The sequence below is a fragment of the Coturnix japonica genome, chromosome 4 (assembly GCF_001577835.2).
Source record: "Coturnix japonica isolate 7356 chromosome 4, Coturnix japonica 2.1, whole genome shotgun sequence".
Classification (NCBI taxonomy): domain Eukaryota; kingdom Metazoa; phylum Chordata; class Aves; order Galliformes; family Phasianidae; genus Coturnix; species Coturnix japonica.
In genome coordinates this window covers 81,567,248-81,588,562 of record NC_029519.1, presented here as the reverse complement: position 1 = coordinate 81,588,562, position 21,315 = coordinate 81,567,248, and the positions used below count along the sequence as shown (strand labels likewise).

Sequence of the window (21,315 nt, the reverse complement as noted above, 5' to 3'; positions counted from 1 at the left end):
CCATAGCCACTGGCCTTCTGATATTTTCACAAGCAATCACAGAACATAATCACATTAAACGTGGAGGTTGTTGGCCCTGTCTGTGGTGGGGAGATTAGAGCTTGATGATCGTTGAGGTCCCTTCCAACCCAAACCATTCTGTGATTCTATGACACCACCCTGTCCAAATATGCAACTTTTCAAACAATGTTTGTGCTTTTGCCTTCCACTAACACCCTTGCAAGAGCAAGTGCCACCAGTGGATTGCACAGCGCCCAGCCTCCCAAATGCAAAGGTGCTGGGTGACATTGCAGGGGGTTGGTTGGGTGCTGGGGCTGAATAATTGCATGGCAGCTCTGCTGCCACCAACAAATAAAGTTGTCTGTGGGTACGGACTCTTTCCCTTTCCCCTTTCTGAGCTTCAATTAGCATCTAAAAACAGGCTCAGAAGGGTGGGAGGCTCCTGTGCAGAAATGTACTGGCCCTGCCTTGGATTATGTTATAAAAATAGGACAAAGCAAGGTGTTCTGTCAGTTCTGTTCTATATTTTGTTAACACCTACAGACAGTGGGATAATAAGCAACTTGAGAGAAATCTTAGGATTTCAGAGCTTATTCAGATGCTAGCTAGGTGAACTAAAATGAAAAGGGTTGACTGCAAGCCACATTGGTGGCCCTTACCATGCTCACAGGCACGCCTCTAAATAGATGTAATAGTAGCTTACAATGTCTCTGTTTCTCATAGCAGTGACTCTGCAAAAAGGGGATGCTTTGAGAAAGAATTCCCTGCAGCAGATAGAGAAGAGAACCAGCTGAAGTCAGGAGATGACCAGAACTTCTTAAGAACAGTTATTGTTTTCCGAAACAGTTATAAGTGAACTGATTTTTGCGAGCCCTCCCCGATGTTTTACCCACTCTAATTCCTCATAGTTTTAAAACACTCTGTTTCAAAAAGCAGGGATGATCTGGAAAGCATCAGTGAAGCACTTATGAAGAAAAGGAATGGCAAAGCTTTGATCTCTTCGAATTTGCTGAGCTGCTTCTGTCCTGAAGATACTGCCAGATGTCCTCCCAGACAGCACCACTGAGCTCTGCCAGTCCCACCCACTTGGCATCACTCACAGCACTGCCCTGGCTCGGGTCCTGGCACACAAATGGGCAAAGCAAAACATGGGAGAATGGGATGGAAATGCATCTTACGTTCACATTCCTCCACGTCCAGGTTGAACTGCTGCAAGGCGCCCAGTGTCAGCTGCCGCACTTCGGCTTCCAGCAGCAGCTGCATCAGTGAGGTGGACAGGTGTTTGCATGCTGACATGCAGGCAGTCTGTGCCACCTTCCCCTGCAAAACAAAAGGGAGATGTATTAAGGCCCACAAACACGCATTTACAGCTCTAAGCAGCTCTCACCATCACATCCCACTGTGGACAAGGCAACAGTCCCTGCTTCATTTCACATCCTGCATAGACTGCATGAGGTAACCTGGCTGATAGGTTAAAAGTATGGGAGCAGTGACGATTCAGAACTGCAGCCTACAGCTCACATTGCATCTACCTACATTGCACAATAAGAGTTTCAAAATCCATTCCAACAAACAGAGGTACTCAGCTCAACCAGAGCTCTTTCACTCTTTTCTGCGGTGCAACTGCACCATGATGGGCAGCTCAGCTCCACCACAATACTCCCTCACTGCCCCTCCTCAAAGGAAGAGGGGGAGACAATAGGATGGAAAGGGGTGCAAAGGTTGAGATAAGAACAAGGAGATATCTGACCAGCTATTGTTACAGGCAAAACAACAGAGCCAATGTAAGGAGATTAAGGTAATTTATTGCCTGTTAGTACAGATTACAGCAGTGAAAACTAAAAGTCACCTACAGGCATCTTCCCCCATCCACCCTTTCCCTTAGTTAGAGAACAGCAGTGGTCAGCCCATAACACTCCATCCCTGCTACTCCTTCATGGTCACTCACTGCCCCTGTCCCATGAGGGGTCCCTCCCCAAATGGATCCCACATAGGCTGCCCACAGCAGGAGGTGGTAGTGATGTGGGGTTTGGCTTCTGCTCCCACGTAATGGGCATAGGATGAGATGATGGCTTCAAGTTGAGTTCTTCCATAGCAGCCCAAAGGCTCCTGAACTCCCTGAGACACCAGGAGGAGACAGAGGTGGAAAAGTCCTCACTGTGAGCAATACGGATTTCCCCAACCATCAAACTGCAATCAAGCCTTTGTGACAGGCTTCCAAAACAGGCAGCAGCCTTTTGTTCAACCTACTTCAATTTCTCCCTTCATTTACAGTTCCTCAAAAGACTTCCTTCATTGCTTGGGTCCAAAAGTAGTGGCAAGATCTACATAACAGGCTTCCATATGCATTGCAGGTGTGGAACGTGCATTAAACCCATAGGAATGTGCAGATCTTCTGGCATGGTAACACAGACTTACAGAAGCTCTCTGGCCAACGCTACACAGAACCATGCACAGCTCCATGCCTGCAACACCCACGCCAGCACTTCTGGTGGTGGAGCTGCCATGCAAACAGCCATGCTTCAGCTGGAGATTATGTTTTCAAACGCACACAAAAGGATTTAACACGCTCTCTTGGAAACTAGGAGTGGCTTAGGAGACTTTTACAAGCGCTGTACAAATTGTTCTCCAACTGGGATTAAAGTGGGGGTGGATCACAAGTTTCATTACCGCGGCATGGATAGATGAGCCCATTTTTGATACACGAACTGGGAAGTGCTCTTGCAAGCTTCACCGAGTAGGTTTGGATGCATGGGCAACATCTATTTTCAGCAGCAGGAAAACCTCATTTGTCATAAATAAGAAAGCAGAGCCACGCACAGAGGGCAGGGCACTCCATCTCCATTGCTTACTGCCGTTCCCAGGCTCCGGCAGCATCCATTACTCACCTCAGAACAAACACCTGTACTAAAATTAAGATGAAACATGGCAACCATAAAGTTTAGCGCAGCCACGGGTTTTTGCTTTCCATCATTTCCCCGCTCCATCTGACACTCTGGGTTACCCACAGCGCTGCTTGGGCTCATTCCTCAACCCTGTTCTGCAGTGGGAAGCACATTGCTATCCGACCACCATTTTTCTTCATTACTTCCAACAGACACTTGACTCGTTGCTACGCTCAAGGTGTTTTGACGTGTTGTTGAGCAGAAGCCCTGGCCCATCCTCAACGACCCTCACCCATCATCCCCCCCCACCTGCAGTTCCATAGCTCTTCCCCAACCGACCTGAGATTCCTTGTGATACACAACTCACACCCACAGTGGATCTTTCCTTTTCATCTCCCACTCTGCTTGGAAGAGCACATGAAAGTCCATGGGTACGGACAAGGGTTGCAGTCCCAGGGCAGCTGAGACACAAACCATGGATGAAGTCAAAAGGAAAACTCATAAGAAGGTTCATAGCCTCACTGAGAAAAACCACAGCCTCCTTGTACACCATGCAAAGGTTGGATCAGCAGCACAGAGGTACCTAAAGGGTTACCTGTGCCTGCAAACACACCTGCTCTGCTGCATGCATTCCTCCGGCCAGCCAAGCTTGCCCAAAGAGAGAGTGAATGACAAGAGACACTGGGAGGATGCGAAGAACAGCAAACAGTTGAAATGAAATGTCAAGTTAATAAGCCAGACGCAAGGGAGACGGGAGGGAAAAGGCAATTTAATCGTCATGCCTTGACAGCACAACAGCTCTGCAGAGCCTTCATGGCAGAAGCAGAGCATACAAAGCATACAAGCATACAAACTCAAAATTACTGGATGAAAGATAAAAGCATACACAGGTGCTTCTCATGTCTTGTAAGCATTAATCCATTCCTCCTTCTATTTATGAGCTGAGGGTCTGCAGATGCCATGGGGCTTTAAATCATTGTGATAAAGGCCCAGTTAGGGACAGGAGGTCCTCCACCGTGGGGCACAGCTACCTGGCACACCGAGGTCTAAAACCTTTCCTGAATTTATGCTCTCTCAGCCTTATAAATACAGATACAGACAGTGACAAAGATGCCACTTACAGCAGCTCCCTGTAAGATCAGCAACTGCACACAAACATCAATTTTATAATATTTTCCCAGAAACCAACTGCAATACCTGCTTGATAAGCAGTTGCTGCTGGTAGGAGAGAAATCAAATGAGGACATTGATTGATTGCTCTTAACAAGGTGTTCTATTTCTCTTTCCTCTTCCAGTTCCTGCTGTAGGTTCCCAGGGTGGCGGCAGTGATCCAAGCCCGTGATTGACATGTTTTCCTCCAAACCTCCAAAATCATTACCAGCCCCACCCCAAGCAGTGCCAGGACATGTGCCTTGGCTTGGAGGTGTCAGGGGTGTCCATCACAGATGCTGCTCCTACAGAACCCTGCGATCCCACTGTGGTTCGGAGGAACCAGAAAGGCATGGAGATATGGCACTGAGGGACACGGTTAGTGGGCACGGTGGGGATGGGTTGATAACTGGACTTGATGATCTTAGAGGGATCTTCCAATCTTAAGGATTCTATGTGGTCTCCTCATAGGGGACCTCGAAAAGCCATTGGATGTGGGCCCAGGCACAACTGGGAGTCCCTGCTGAGACTGGGCTGGACCAGAAGGACCCAGATAGATAACCAGCCTTGGCCAGCATGGGATCCTGTGAACTGCCTGCAGAGATGAGGGTAAAACTAACACTGAAGTCACCAATAGCTCATATACCAACATGACAGAAAACAGAGGAGCTTCAAATCACACGAAAACCTCTATCACATCGGTTGCTACCTCACAAAAGCTGAACTGGATTTGCATGGGGCAGAACTGGGTGGTGCATGAGTATATGCAGAGCTCAGCTGCTGAGACACCCAAGCACATACCCAACCACCTGTGCCCATTTCAAACACAGCAGTGAAATAGCAGTTCTCCTCCTGAGCATACCATCAACAGCCATGGATGTGGCACTGAGATCAGCGGGCATGGTGGGATGGGTTGGGATTGGACTTGGGGATATCATAAGTCCTTTCCAACCTTAATGACTCCATGATTATGTGACATCTCTCAAGGTGATGCTGGCCGTTTGGTGCCCCCAGAGATGCACAGAGGCGTGATACCCAATGAATACCAATGAATATCCAATGAATGAAACAGCAAAGCCAAACCTCCTGATGCTGTCCTAAAGAGACAAGCCAAAGGTGCCACACATCAACGCAAGCAGCAATCCCCGGACCAAGCCCCACCAAGTCAATCATGCTGCAGGAAACCAGCCATGAAATCATCTCATTTCAGCTGCATTTCATCCTCGGGAAGCAGATTAAGCCCTTTGGGTTCCCAGGAGGCAGAAGAAGGTCAGCGTGGAGCCGGCGTTGCTCACGGTAGCGTATTTGTTTGAAAATAGCAAATATGTTAACAATTAGGGAAGGGAAAAGCTGAAAGGCTGCCTTGTTAATTAAGGAACTTGCTATCAAAGGACTCATTAAAAGCTACTGAAACGGAATGGTTGTTAAAATAAATACCCATTAATCTTAGCATGCAATCAGGAATCGGTTGCCACTACCCACCTCGTTGCAGGGCTGGGGGCTCCTGGCTTGCACCAACTGCTGCAGGCTCCAGGGAGACCCACGGGGACCCATCCTGCATCACCTCCACCTCCAAAGGCCCACCGCTGCCTCCCACTGCCCCTTACCCCCATTGCAGTGCAGGCAAAGCACAAACAAAAGTCCCATTGTGGCACTGCTAATGCTTCCGTCAGCTCACCAAAGGACTAATGGGATACTGCCATGAGAAACAAAGCCTGACAGGTTTCAAGCAGTCCCAGGGTTTGCAATTGTTGTGGTGTTTTGTTTTTGTTACGGAGGAATTTTGTTTTCATCTGCCACAAGCACCGAGACTGCTTTGATGCGCTACACTTAGACATGCAAATCCACACGCTTACAGACAATAGAAAAATAGGCAAAATAAATATGGAACTCCTCGGCATTACATGTCCACTTCATTATTAACAACATGACTCAAAGAATCATAGAATCCTTAGAGTTGGAAGGGACCTCTGAAGGCCATCCAGTCCAACTCCCCTGCAATGAACAGGGACAGCACAGATAGATCAGGTTGCCCAGGGCCTGATCCAGCCTTGCCTTGAAAGTCTCCAAGGATGGCGATATACATTACTCCACCATAGTTATGAGTCAAGAATACTGGTTCAGACAAGAAAATAAGGCACTGTGGAAATCCCAGAGACTATGCTGTAAAACTGCTTCACAGCATCTCGTTCCCTTCCTCAGTGCATGAGCATCAACAGGCAGACCATAAGCTTGACTCACCCCAGTCATCTCAACACAATGTTTGGCAATGTAAAACCTCTATGAAATGATGGCAGAAAGGTGAGGTCCCTTTTCCTGCTATTCAGACTATCTGTTCTTGTATCCTGCCCACAAATAGGTGCAAATGAAACAGCCATCATCATATAGCTCCTCATTGCAGTGAATGCGCTGAGAGCAGGAGGATGGAATCAGGGCTATTTGGGTTTTCCTTTTATAGAAGTAAACCGACTTATCTCACAAATCTTTGCCACTTTTGTGGGCAAAGTGGGGAAAATCTGAACATTTTTGAGAGTACTTTCAGCAAATCAGTTCTGCTGTCTTTGAGCCTCTTGTCTTGCCCGAGCCACCCTGATTTGCCAGGGTCTCAGCACCACCCTCATTCATTCCAATGCATTTTAAACTCATAGTCTACAACAGCTCAGCACCTGTAGAGAACAACAGAGCTCAAACTCACAACATCCCAAATCCCACCAACATGAATGGTGCCCCAAGCTGCACAGTGACCAGCTGAAGGTTGCATGGCCTTGGAATCTGCCAAGGAAAAGAAGCAGAAAGCTTCCAACCTGCAAGAGAACGTTGGCAATGAGCAACGCTTTGCAGTGCTGGCAGGAAAAAGACACTCCCAGACTTGGACCCAACCAGGTCCTTTAGATTGTTTGGGGGAGCTAAAACCGCAGGTTTTTTGGTGCTCAAAAATGGGGATTTCTGTGTTATCCAGACTCCAACCATCCCTGTCATCTAACAACCACGATTAAGAATCAGCTCTTCACCATGGAATCTCAGATGCCACCTATGAGCAGCAACAGCCTGCAGGCATAGACCATGGTGAAACTGCCACCACACAAAAATAAACCAGACGTCCAATAATGCTGACCACTGCAGGCTGATACAAAACCCCTCAAATCCCAGTAAAAGAGAAAGAAAGCAGCTTGGCTCTGCTACAGATGGCCAAGGCCAACAGCTGGAGGCTGTTCTGGATGAAGCTGAAGGGAGCATCAACACCAAATGGTGTTTAATTTGGATAGGGCAAGGTTGTTTCTGCACAGCCATGAAGGAGAGCAGCCCAACACTCCTTGTCCTGCTGTTATCTGCCCTTTTAAAGAGTAGAGTCCCCTCCTATTTATAGGCTCCTCTTAGGTACTGGAAGGCTTAACAAACCCAGCTCCCCTTAGCCTGTCTTTGTAGGGGAGGCTCTCTGAGCCCTCTGAACACCAAAACCAAAGCTCAAGCACAACCCAAAATGCATGGGCAGAGCACACCACAACAGTTAAATCCAGTTCTCCTTTCCCAGAAGGTACCTCTATGCCATGGCAGAAGGGAAACCTTTGGCTTTGCCACATGGTGGGGGATTGGTGACACACTGGAACAGGTTGCCCAAGGAGGCTGTGGATGCCCCAACCCTGCAGGCATTCAAGGCCAGGCTGGATGTGGCTCTGGGCAGCCTGGTCTGCTGATTGGCAACTCTGCACACAGCAGGGGGTTGAAACCAGGTGACCATTGTGGTCCTTTTCAACCCAGGCCATTCTATCATTCTATGACAGCTGACAGTTGGATGTGATCATCTTAACAATTCTTTCCCCTGAATGAATCCACACTCCTCAGCTCTCCACCATGGAAAAACACAGCATCCAAACAACACAGATACCTCTAAGAAGGAACGAAGCCCACAAACAACCTGTGTTCAATGAGGCTCTGTTCATGCACCCAGGGGCAGCCGTCATTCCTCCTGGAGCTCTTAGCACCGTGCTCCTCCCTGGTCCCCGTGTCCATGGGGTGAGGCTTCCCAAAATGCCTGACACAAACCAGAACCCTGGCCCGACAATTATCAGAGAGCAAAAACTGGAACGAACGAGAAAAAATAAATGACATATTTTATCCTCCCTCTTTTGTGGCTTTTATTTTCTTTTGTATTCATTTTGGGAATAACATTCTTTCCATTGGGAAGAGTCTCGATTTTCCATTAAATACAAAGCAGCTGCCATTTTGGAAACAAAAAGTTGATTAAACGCAGATTTATTTTCTTTTAATTTTGTCCCTAGTGCATGAAGAGTTTGAACCACGCTCATCTCTGCTGATTTATTGGGGCAAAGCATCTGCCAATTTACGGCAGCAGGAAGGCTCAAAAAGAGAGAGTGCACAGAACCGATTCATCTGCACTGTGCACTGCTAGCAGTTGGGTTATAATTAAATGGGGAAGGATCTTGAGGCTGGAAGACCAGCAGGCTGCGCTCAGCCTCATGCAGAGCCCATGCTTTGCTCCTACAGACCCTAAGCTCAACAGATGCTCACCTACTGTGGTGCCCATTGAGGGCTCGATGCGCTCTCCATGATGTTTGGCACTGCCTGCTGGAAATGGAACTCGGACACAACTTCAGCTCCAGATGTTGAGCAGATTGGAAAAGAAGATGAGCTCAAAAGTTAAAAAAACCACTATGTTTCCAATGCAATTCAGTAGGTTTCTGCTTCTGAACCCCGCAGTCAGAGTTGATTACTGAGAAGTAGTGATCCACACAAGAAGCATGTGAAACTTCCGCTGTTCTCACAGTTTTCTAAGAACTAAATCTTACATGAAATTGCCGTTTCATGTAAGAACACAAGTTCTGGTTGAGAAACAGAGAGGAGGAAGCTGGATATTAAGAACAATTTCCTCTCAGAGATTGGCAATGCGTTGGAACAGGCTGCCAAAGGAGTGGTGGGGTCACCATGGACATGTGGCACTGAGGGCCATGGTCAGTGGGCATGGTGGGATGGGCTGGGGTTGGTTGGGGATCTCAGAGGTCTTTTACAACCTGAATGACTCTACAGTTCTATGAAAGCTGCAAAACATAATGGCACCTTGTTGGTTTTTAATCATTAGCACATCAGCGCATCTCCGTATTCACTGTAATTCATGAAACAACATGAAGAATGACCGTGGCAACCACAAGATCCATGAAGATCCTCATCTTTAAATGTTTTTTCTCTTGCTATGTAGGCTGCAAGGTGCCTGGAGAACACACAGCTCTGTGTTGGCACCCGATAACAGTCACCAAACTCCATGTCCACATCCTCAACCACTTCCTTCCCACCATTCTGCTCCAGCACTAAACCATGTGTTAATGGTTGGACTTGATGATCTTAGAGCTCTTTCCCAACTTGAAGGACTCAATGATTCTGATACAGATATGGCATTCATCAGAGCACTCTCAACGTCAAAGACTTTCAAGACTTCAGGTTGCCAGTGTATGAAACCAGAGGAAAACATATAATGGCAAAGTCTATTGTTTCACTTAAATTTGAGCCCAAAGGGGAAAAAAAAAACCCATGCTTTAACATCTGATAGAGTTGCTACAAGCCCTGTGCTGGGCTCTGGTGCAGGAAGCAGCGGGAGTGTTTGAATTCCTTACACTGAGGATGGCTTTTCAATTGCCAAATTCCCTGTACCACACATCTGATTCTTTGTGCATGCAAAAGCAAGCATAAAATAGCTTTATAAATCTAAGTTTGTAAAACGAAATCAAAGCCAAACATGCCAAGGTGACTACACAAAGGGAAGCAAAACCTAGGTAAGTGCGCACACCCTGGTTTAAAGGATTTATGGGACTGGGCATTTTAGCTTCAATTAATTTCCAGAGTGCTGAAAGCACACAAGAAACCATATAATTACAAGATAACTTGGCTTACCCAGATCCTACTTAACTAGCACTCGTGGGTTAAGCAGAGGTCAGGCTTCCCCAGACAACAAAGCTAATTCCACCATATTTGAATGCTTTGCTCCTTGTGTTAATGCAACCAGGTCTCATTCCAATCCATTCCTTTTGGCCAGTATCTGGGAACGTGAAGATGCTTGAAGAGTGGCACACAGATCCAAAGCATCAGGAACAGCCTAGCCCCCACAGCCACTCAAGAACTGCTCCATGAATGATCCCACCTTTGACCATGGCAAACTCATTGTGCCCAACCTTGAGCACAAAATGGATCAAGGAACCTCAAGAGAGAGCAGAACCTTCCCCGGAAAGCAGAGAAAGCAACCAGACAGGATTTTATAGAGGCTGCTCACAGCCCTGTCCATGCCTTTAACCCAGGCAATACACAATTTGGGGTGTTTTTCTATATCTACAACATGGAGAAAGCTCTAGGATCAGCCACAACTGCTTCCCTCCGGACGCTTTAAATGCAGCTACAATTGCTCCTTTGTGCTGCTATTCCCTGCAATCAGACTTTTATTTTTCATTCTCTCAGACAGATTAGTGATTTATTTCCACCAATTAATACAAACAACCAAGTGAACAAAAAATTAGGGAGGTTAAAAGCAAAATTAGAATGTGTTGCAGGTAAGAACAAAACCAACTAAGAGCAGGCTAGCAAAGTCCCACCGTATAAAGGGATTACTCCATCCATGACCCTTTCCAGGGGACCTCCAGGTATTACTTTTCATTGATTTACCTTAATGAAACTAATGCACCCCTCTCCATAGGAAGCTGACTCCATAGCTGTCTAGGCACTGGATTCAATTAAAGAAATAAATACATCTGGCTTCTAAATTGTTGAAAGTCTCCAAAGCCAGAGGCAATGCTCCTTTTTGCTTCCATCCCTCTTGGGTTATGCCCCAAGGCCCTGCACAGGATGGACTGAGCACAAGGGGACACTTGGATCTCCCCTGCAAATCGGTGGCTGTTGGGGGACCGCCACCAAGTGTGACACATTCCTGCCCAGAGGGCCAGGATTACTGTAGGATGGCTCCTTCCTTCCAAGAGCCGGCATTGATTTGAGGTCTTGTTGTTGACTCTGAGACCCCTGGGTGCCCACACAAGGGCTCAGCTATGCTCAGTTTCCAGGCAAAGGGGTGCATGCACCCAACAGCACCACACAATGCCGATCTGGCCTAGCAGCCCCACGGGTAGCATGAACACAGAGCAGGGCTACAGGCATAGAAGCAGAAGCTCAGAGCTGACAGAGGCACGCAACAGGATCGAGAAGCACAAGATGTGCTTGGTTTTGCACGTGGCTTGGCTGCAGACATCAGAATAGAAGCAAGAAAGCAGCTCGTGAGCAATTCGGGATCTATCCGCTGAAATGCCTTCGCTTTTCTCCCAACACAGGCAACAAGCAGAAACAACAACACTTAGAGGTATGCATTGAACCAGAAGGCAGGTCCTAAAGGTCTGCTTTGCTGTCTTGGTGCTAATTGCCCTCATCCCAGTTGGGAGACAGTAAACACCAAGAGCCCATAGTACTCTCTGATAAAGCCAGAAGGCTTAGCACTAAGGCCAGGAGGGAGAGCCCCATTGGGAATGCAGCCTGACAGCTCCAAAGGATGTGTGCGGATCAGACCACAGGGAGAACACGGGGATATATGCAAAGGTCTTTCTTCTTTCAAGTTGAGGTTGAAAATCTTACCCTACTTTTCCAAATAACAAGTGTTGCCTCTAATTCCCTTCATATTAAGGGATGCACAGGGCATAAAAGGAGGCAGTTAAATGCAATGTGTTCTAAAAGCAACAATTTGGCAATGCTGCTGCAACAGAACATGTTCCTGCAAGGAAACCCTCTCCTACTGATTCTACAGATTGATCTCAAGCTGAGAGAAAGCCCATGCCTGTGTTGGCAGCAGCAGAAGGGACAGGCTTCCACCCAACGTTAGTTAATATCTTCCTTTCCTCTCTTTCAAGAGCAATGACCTTTCCTGGTTCAAGTCACCCTCTAGCACTGGAGATGCGAACGGAGCGGACGGCACGACGCGCAGCCGTGTACTCACCGACATGGTAGAGTGGGCATCTACATCCCCCTACAGAGGACAACACAGGGAGTTTGAGTCAAGGGCAGGAGAGAGCAAAGCAACAGCAAGCAAAGGCAGAGAGGTACACATCAGTCATCACCCATGGGTGCTACAACCCATCGCTGCTCCTCCCCAACCGAGGCATGGGCCATAGGATGCTATGGCTGCTCAGTGAATAAGAAGAGCAAAATATGGCACCAAGGAGGAAGAGGAACAAATGAGCCAGGTCCCACTAGAGGAGCTTTGTTGTTGGCCCTGATATTGAATGAGCTGTGCCACCTGGGACAAGCCAACAGCCACATGCCTCAGCTGGGATGGATGTCCGACCCCAATAAGTGTCAGCAAGGATTTGCCCAGAGACATCTACAAAACTCACCCACCTCCTGCAAAGGCAAGGAGATGTTAACTATGCACAGAGTGGATTTGTGTAAACCTAAGGAACCTGGTTTCAGCACTCATATGATGGTTTCATGATGGTTACTGGGTAAAATAGATAACCGTCACAGAATGGCTTGGATTGGAAGGGTCCTCAAGGATCATGAAGCCACCAAACTCCATATCTACTATTAGACCATCCCTCCCAGCCTGGTCAAGACTGTGGTTGGGACAAAGCTCAGGCTTGTGGTGCATTCATTTCCATGCACAACACATTGCCATGTAACATTATTATGGAAAGACTCAATTTCTAAAGGTAAAACGCAGGTAACCATTCTTTCTAAATACTTCTAAAGCTCTTTTCCACCAAAGAGCTGCTGTGGCCAGCATTACGTATTTCTAACTGGGAAGAGATGCCAAACTGGTGAATAAGGCAAAATGTTCCATGCGGAGCGTCCGCGGCGTCTGTGCAGTTCCAGCTGAAATCTGTGCCTGCCATCTGGCAAAAATAAGCACAAGGGGGAGGGAGGGGGAAGGGGGGGGGAAGAGAAATCCCTCCATTGAGTTGAACTGCCCAGGACGGCGGAGGTTGGAGTTTGTTCGATCGCTGAAAGATTGCTTCCCCTTCCTGGGTCACCATCACCTCTTGACCTGCCCTGATTACCTTCCAAAGGAGGTTATCAAGATACAAGACTAACAGAGGATTAAAGGAAACTTAAAATAAAAACAAAACACACCCCTTCCCCCCACTCTGCTCCCCTCCCCCAGGAAAACATCCTTGCTTTGTTAACCTGACAGTTCACTGTAGGTGTTGACACAACCCTCCATCTCTGAAAAGCTTAATGTCAACAAATCAGTGTGTTTGGAGTAGCCCTGTCAATGCGATTTACATTAACTTGTCTAACAAGAAATAAAAACAACAATCAGCCATCAAAGACAAAAGGCTTTTTCAGTCATTCTTTTAAAAGTATGATGCTGGAAATGTTAATTTTGGAGGCCATGGCCTTTTCCCTGCTAAAAAACAGCAAACCTCCTTTTCTTTTTTTTTTCTTTTCCCCTTCTTTTTATTTTTTTAAAGGAAAGAAGGGAAAAAAAAAAAAAAAGAAGAAGAAAGAAGTATTTTCTTTTAAAGGAGGCCCGAGCATCCCATATTAATAAGCAGAGCAGCAGCAGTAACCAACCCTCACTGGTTAACACAGGAAGAGGGCAGCCTCGAAGCCAAATGTTAATTACGCTTTTATTTCCACCAGCATGTTATTTGCTTTGAGACATTTTGGGCACTTAGCGGAGCATTTTCGAATTGTGGCTATAAACCACCATGAAAATTTCATGCAGCACTGGTATGCACCAAAGCCCCGTTAACTTCACCATGAACTTTTCACCCCCAAAGCTTGTTGCGTCCCCATCCCAAAGCAGAAGTGCAAAAAGCAGAGGTTCTGGGGGCTCCCAGCTCCCAGGATAAAGCATCTTCCACCAGCTTTAGGAGTAGCAACCATCACTGGCGTGGGCAGCAGTGGGAGCTCAGATGCTCTAAAGGAATAATCAGGAATTGCAATCTCTGCTTAAACACTTGGAATTGCAATTCTTAATTGACCACTTGGAATTGCAGGCTCTACTTCAACTCTTGAGAGTTGCAACCCCCACTTGACCACCTGGAGTTGCAATTCCTGCTTCAGCACTTGGTATTACCAATGATTGACTGAACGTTTGGAGTTGCAAACCCTACTTCAACACTTGGGAGGTGCAATTCTTGATTAAGACTTGGAATTGCAATCCCTATTTGACCACTTGGGTGTTGCAATCCCTACTTAACCACCCAGAGTTGCAGTTATTGACTCAACATTGGAATTGCAATTCTTGACTCAACATTTGGAATTTCAGTCCCTGCTTCAACACTTGGGATTTACAGTTCTTGACTGAACACTTGGAACTGCAATCCCTGCTTGACCACCTGGAGTTGCAATCCCCACTTGACCACTTGGAACTGCAGTCCCTACTTCAACACTTGGAATTGTAATCCCTACTTCAACACTTTGAATTCCAATCCCTTCTTCAACACTTTGAATTCCAATCCCTACTTGACCACCTGGAGCTGCAATTCTTCACTGAGCACTTAGAGCTGCAATCCCCACCTGACCACTTGGGATTGCAATTCTTCACTGAACATTCAGAACTGCAGTCCCTAGTTGGACACTTGGAATTGCAATCCCTACTTGGACACTTGGAATTGCAATCTGTAATTGAGGAGCAGGGTCTCTGTGCCATCCCACCAGCCAGGATCAACTTTATCAGCAGCATTAATTCTCCCCCAAGAAATTCAGTCTTGCTCCATTCCCAAACAGGAGCACAGAGCCAAAGCTGGGATGGAGCTGCCCTTTCACTCCTCTCCTCTCCCTGTAGCACTCTGTGACCCCCGAGGCCATCCCCTCTGCCTGCTGTGCTCCGAGCCTTGACCCCAGCAAGGTTTCCTGCCCATGAGCAGCCCCATGCAACACAATAGGATTACTCACACGCAGCACATGAAGCAACCGCCTGCATTTTTGCAGGATCAGGACTTTCGGCTCCATTCTATTACAGGACAGCTCTTTTTGTTGCTGTGATTTTAGCACAGTAACCGCCGGCGTGCCCGGGCTGAGTTTCTTTGATCAGCAGGTGAGGGTTTTTTGCTGTAATTGCTGTCGTGACAAAGGGCCGGCAAGCAGCTCATCTCCTGCTCCTTACTCATCCCTCTGCCTGCCACTCTTCTCCTTCTAAAAACCAACTGCAAGTGCAAACACCCACAGAGCTCCTCACAAGAGCTCACCGTGCAAACCCAACGGGCACAAAGCTCTGCAAGAAGGGGCACTGCCAAAGCAGTGAGGACATGGGAACAGAAGGGTGGGCACAGAGTTGGGGCTACACAGGAACCAAAGGATGCCTTGCTTTCCTTATCCTTGTGGCTCTTGGTGTGTGGACAGCCAACATCTGTAAACTCATTTGCAACAAGGCAACATCTCCTATGTGATAACCCCGGTGTATTTGGGGCTGGATGCAGACCAGCAGCATGGAAAAGGCTCCACCTTGCTGCTAGCAGCCCCACAATACTCAGTGTCAATTGGTGCTTCTGGGAGATGCTTCCTTTCCCTCTCAAGGCCCTCTCACCCTTTCCTTTCACAAAGGAAGCACATCCCGTCCACGTGGTGATCTCACAAATATCACCTTCATTTTTCTGCACTGCTTTGGACAGATGGGGGCTTTCCCACGCCTCACCTCCTACAAATCATTCAGAAAGTCACCGAAATTATTCAGTGTTTCTAAATCAGTGGCTGGGAAGAGGTTCTTGAGAAGCAATCAGCTGAGCCATCAAAGGAGCTGGTGCCCTTCTGACAGCCTTCAGCTCTTCCTGATGCATCCCCTCTGGCAGTGCCCACAGGGACCCAACAGCAGCAGGCAGGGAATTGGTCTCCACAATACTCCTCTGAAGGAAGGAACTCCAATACTTAAAAGAATCACGGGATCACAGATTGGCTTGAGTTGAAAAGGACCTCAAGAATCAGCTCCAACCCCAACTCTGGGTGGCGATACCTCTCTCACCTATCTACCATTTAACTCAGGTCTCCCAGTTTCACAATCTGCAGTTCTATGTCACTTTACTGCCCTATCTATGGGGATGGTGGGAGTCTCAGTGCCGGGCAATGCTTTAAAGGCAGCAGCTGAGCATCTCTGACTTGTTACCCAGCTCCTTCAGCACGGCAAGCACCCACCAGCTGCCTCCTGCACAGTCCTTCCAGACCAACTAGCTGCCTTCCCCATCTCCAAAGCCATTCCGATTAATTCAAAAAGGAAACATTAATATTTCAGGAAGATAAATCACTCCAGGTCTGTCTCATAAATCATTGTAGGCATCTCTCCCCACCCTCCTCTCTCCTGGTGGCCATGCTTCATGCTCCAGTGCAGAGCGGACCCCCCTCACATTGTGCAGGAGGAACAAAAGGGATTTCTGCCCTTGACGAAGAGAAAGATGGAGCAAGAGACAGCAGATGTGTGGTGAGCAGTAAGGTATGCTGCAATGATTACTGAGAACTTCAGTATTAATTAATTCAGAAGCTGGACACAGTGATCCTAATGGGTCTTTGGGGTATTCCCTATACACACAAACATATCTCTTCGAGGTAGAGATGTGTTAAAAATATCAATAAGAGTCCACAGTGAAGCAGAGAAGAGGGCTGAGCATATTTTCTTTTCTGAAGCCCCTTCCCTACCCACTGGGATAGCAGGCAAACCCCTGCTGCATGAACTCAATTAGTCATGTAAGGACTTCCAGTGTCATCAAATGGGTTGGGTTGGAAGGGACTTTCTTTAAGCCCATCCAGTCCCAATCCTTGCCCAGGACAGGGCCACCTTGCCCCAGCCCTGCTGCCCAAAGCTCCTTTTACTTTCACTGGTTGGACTTGATGATCTTGGAGGTGTTTTCCAACCCAAATGATTCTATGATTTCTCTTTTGGTAGCCAAAGACGTAGAATCATCACAGAATGGATTGAGTTGGAAGGGACCCTTAAAAACCATCCAGTCCCACTCCCAGCAATAAGCAGGGATACCCACAGCTCCATCAGTGCTCACAGCCTCATCCAGCCTGAGCCATGCAGAAGGTTGTAAAGTACTGCTGAAGTGCTGAGGCTATAACACCTCCTAAAGCAGTTCTGGAGTGCTGGAACATCCTTTCCAGCAGTTCAATCCCTGGACACAAACAAGGAGAATGAAACTGCCATTGAGCATTATTAGCTTTCTCTTCCTGTTTCTGTCCAAGTTAGTGAGAGGTGTCCACAATGTGGGCTGGTATTTAACAATCCTGGACACACACTATCAACAAATAGGTAGCAGTCCAGTGAAGAAGAAAAATCTGAAGTTGCTTTTGGGACAAACAGTGAGTTCAATGGATTTGCTCTTTCCAAATACCTGCTGATTGAAAAGGCTCGTAAGTATAAATCCAGACAGCCCAGAACAAATCTTGTTTAAAAAAGAAAACAACAAAAAAAAAGCTGTCTGAGCAAAAATGAAACTCCCTGATGATTACATTTTTTCCTATTCAAGTGGACACTGCTCAGCCAACTGCAAAAAAAACCCCAACATAAAAGACATTTCTGATTGCAATAGCAGCATAAACACAGGCGTATTTTGGACAGCAGAGAAAGGAAAGAAACACATGCTGCCTTACAAGGCAGAGCCATATTTTGATGTAAGGCACCCAGTGCCTTGACAAACGTTTGGAAATGGATCTGCAGTTTGGATAATACACGCCCTTACACTGAGATCTCTCAAAAATCATTCTTGAATGTCTGTTAAGATGAAGGCTAACGTGGTATAGGTGGCCATTGAGTTATGACCTTGCTTCTGCTGGTGGACTGGGATATTCCCCTCTTTCCCATAGACAATGCAAATCCTTGGGGAGACTCTCACTCTCACTTCTGCTAACACATGCGATAGCTTACTTTAGAAAGAGATTTGTTACTTCACAGCACTTGATCCGCTGTCAAACAGGGCCAGTGTAAGGCCCCATTTCCATCACACTCTATAAAGCTCGAGCAACCACTCGTTTCAACAGCACCATCAGCTGCCTGTGCACTTTCCAGACTGAAAAAGAAAGAAAATGGGGAGGCCCCTTACCGGGAGGTGCGTGAACACAGCAAACGTGCTGCGTAGGAAGCCAATGAGATCCACAAGGTAATCACTGGCCCTGCTGCCAGGCTCCAAAGCCATCCAGTCGTAGTCTGCAAGCTGCAGGAACTGGTCGATCTTCTGGTTCAGGTTAGTGTAAATCTCTTCCTCAGCAGCATGGCGGGCGTCCTGTCCAAGGAGATCACGTTATGTGGGATGGAGAGTCCACACCACAATGTGTTCCATAAGGAACAGGATACTAGATTGAACAAAACTTCTGCTCTAACAGCACAAGGCAATGTGTCTGTAGGCAGCTACAGCGTTGCAATGGGTTCAGGTTAGCTCAGCCTGGCAGGTCAGCTCTAGGCATGGTCAGGCTGGTGTCTGACTGCTGAAATCCAGGGAGAAGGAGGACAAATACAGTGTGGGATGGGAGGAGGAGAGAGGGGAGAAGAACGCTCCATGTGGATAAAGGCTGAGTGTGTCACACAGAGGGTGGTGATGCAATAGAACAGGTTGCCCAGGGAGGTTCTGGATGCTCCATCCCTGAAGGCATTCAAGGCCAGGCTGGATGTGGCTCTGGGCAGCATGATCGGCTGGTTGGGTACCCTGCACATAGCAGGGGGTTGGAACCAGAAGATCGTTGCGGTCCATTTCAACCCAGGCCAGTCTATGATTCTTTGAGATTCACCAAACTGGGTGTAGGAGGGCTACAAACTGGCAGAGGGGCTCAGAGCCTTCCTGCCAGGGCAAGGAGGAGAAAACTCACCCTTAGGCCAAGTGGGAAGATGGTGTCTGATGGGAAAAGGAAGGGATTTCCTTGGGGTCACAGGGCCTGCTGGGTTATCCCAAAGGAAACCTCACCTAACCAATTCCATACTATTGCTGTAGTCCTTGACACTGCTCCCTTCTGCTCTGTGGCCAAAGGGCAGAATTCAGACACCCCCCAACTGAACCAGCTGTAGTCTTAAAACTTCATGTGAAGAATGTGGGGAGGATGCTCATGGGTTACAATTTAAAGACTGGGAATCTTTCTTTCAGCCCTAATTTTTAGCATTTCCGTTCTCCATTTAGCATCTAACAACACTAAAAGGAACAGAAAGATATCGAAACTTCAGTTCTCAAAATCTATTCTCCTCTTAGGTGAAAGAAGGAAGCCTGCATTCATGGCCAGCTGCACGCAGCTCTGTACAGTGATCAAGCAGCAAAATGAAAGCTCACTGAAGAAACAACTGAAGTCAGGCTTTTGTTTAAAAGCTGCTTAATTCCTTAGATAATGAACACCGCAGTCACAGCCTGTAAATTAAGGATACAAAGGCTCTTGGTCAAGACAAGAGTACTGCATACAGCTGCTCTGAAACAAACCCCAGAAGCTCATCTGATGGCTTCATCTCCCAGGCCATGATAAAATCACCTTTCAACCCAAACATGGTCAGAGCTCCCTGGAGATGCCATTTACCTTGAAAGTTGTGGTCCCATAAAGTTTTGTAGTGTGGACAGTTTCTGGAAGTACATTGGTGATGTTGGTTATGAATTCTTCAAGGAACTTGCAAGACTTCTCCAAGTGGGTCGTATTGATGATAATCTGTACCAGCTGCAAAGGCAAAGAGAAGGTATTCAGGAAAGGTATTTAGGAATGGTATTCTTCACTCAGAGGGTGGTGACGCACTGGAACAGGTTGCCTAAGGAGGTAGTGGATGCCCCAGCCCTGCAGGCATTCAAGGCCAGGCTGGATGTAGCTCTGGGCAGCCTGGGCTGCTGGCTGGTGACCTTGCACATAGCAGGGGGGCTGGAATGGGATGATCATTGTGGTCCTTTTCAACCCAGGCCAATGTATGATTCAGGAAAGGTATTCAGAAAGTTGTTCCTGAAGCCAGGGAGGTGCCGGGCTGATGGGTGCCACTTTCTGAGAACTTCTGGCAGGAAAAGCTGATGCTGTACAAACACACTGAGCTTCACTCCACACTCAAAGGATCTCCTCCTTTAACAGCAGCAGAGAGTTACATAAAAAGATCATTTTTTTTTCTGGAAGAAACAACAACAACCAAAAAAAGCATTTCCCATGACAGCCACTAATACCACCGAGGACTTTTTTCTAATGACTTTCCTATGCTCTGCTGTCAGTCAGGGCTCATTCCAGCAACAGGCTTACAAAGAAGCGTCATGTCAGACCACAGGCATTCTGGCTGCTAATGAACCCTAACGAACCTGCACCTTGAGTGACACCTAACAGCAGCACTATGAGGCACCCGACAAAGGAACCAAGGGCTTTGCTTATCCAGGGGAGGTGTGGGTGAGCAGCTATTCCCCCTGGTCATCATACACACCATTATCTGCTATTTTCTTCATGCTGCTTTCTTAGCTCCCTTTGCATGACACCAGATCGGGACATTAAAGGCAATACAGTCAATCAATGCCAATGTTTACAATCCAGAGCAAAGCAATCCCTGCTTCACCTTCAGCATGGCTGCCTTGGAAGCCAAACACATCACTTAATTCCTTAAGCAGGTACCTTTCTTCAGTGCAGACTGCCGTGAATACGTTCAAGGTGCAAGGTAAGCTGCAACAAAACCTTTCCAAACAACATCCAGCTCTGATATGGTGCCAAAACACTCCTCTTGCAGACACAGAAGGCATTACAATGTTCCAGACTGACATCACTTAATTGCAGGAGCATGGTGTGGTAGTCTGCAGTTACCTCTTCTAAAGAAACTATTTAGAAACACAAATCATTTGCTTCTGAATGAGATGGAAACAGGCAGCGCCCTGCCAGGCACAGCATTGTTTCTTTTTCTCTTTTTGCTTCTTTGATCCTTTTATGTTTAAGCACCAACTTGAGCGTTGCAGACACATAAATATTGAAGTAAAGCTGCAGAGATGGCGGCGCCCAATTCGTGTTGGTGCCAGATCACATACAAACGGGCAATGGCCACAGACTGGGAGGCTCGGTTTGGGTGTTGGGAACAAAGAGAGATCTTACAAACTTGAGCTGTGGGACCTGTGCTTTGGGAACACTGAGTCAGGTAGAGAAAGCAAAGCTGAGGAGACCCTGATTGAGCAAGGAGGTCCCTTCCAGGCAATGCTTGCTTTTAAGAAGCTGAGCTGTGGTCTATTTGAACGCCTCCTGCCTTGCACTCAGAAAGCATCACACAGCAACCAGGAGGGCTTCCCATTTCTGAATCTGCTGGATTAATCCAGTTCTCAATTTCTGCCTTCTGACAAGCGCTCATTTATTTGCCTTTCCCTCTGTCAGCTCTTATATCACAACTATG

The 21,315-nt window shown here is 47.3% G+C and overlaps 1 protein-coding gene across 12 annotated transcripts in view; it reads right to left on the bottom strand.

Moving 5' to 3' along the window:
• EXOC6B (exocyst complex component 6B) overlaps nucleotides 1–21,315 on the bottom strand; it is a 221,083-nt gene that overhangs the window by 67,644 nt on the left and 132,124 nt on the right. For 8 of the 12 annotated variants that reach the window (XM_032444058.1, XM_015862999.2, XM_032444053.1 and 5 more), the window contains 4 exons: nucleotides 19,503–19,637; nucleotides 18,053–18,232; nucleotides 12,013–12,042; nucleotides 1,179–1,320 (listed from right to left, as the gene is read on the bottom strand). In XM_032444058.1, coding sequence (XP_032299949.1) covers nucleotides 1,179–1,320; nucleotides 12,013–12,042; nucleotides 18,053–18,232; nucleotides 19,503–19,637 — 487 coding nt within the window. The remainder of the gene's footprint in view (nucleotides 1–1,178; nucleotides 1,321–12,012; nucleotides 12,043–18,052; nucleotides 18,233–19,502; nucleotides 19,638–21,315) is intronic. The other 4 variants (XM_032444055.1, XM_032444056.1, XM_032444060.1 and 1 more) reach the window with 1 other exon arrangement.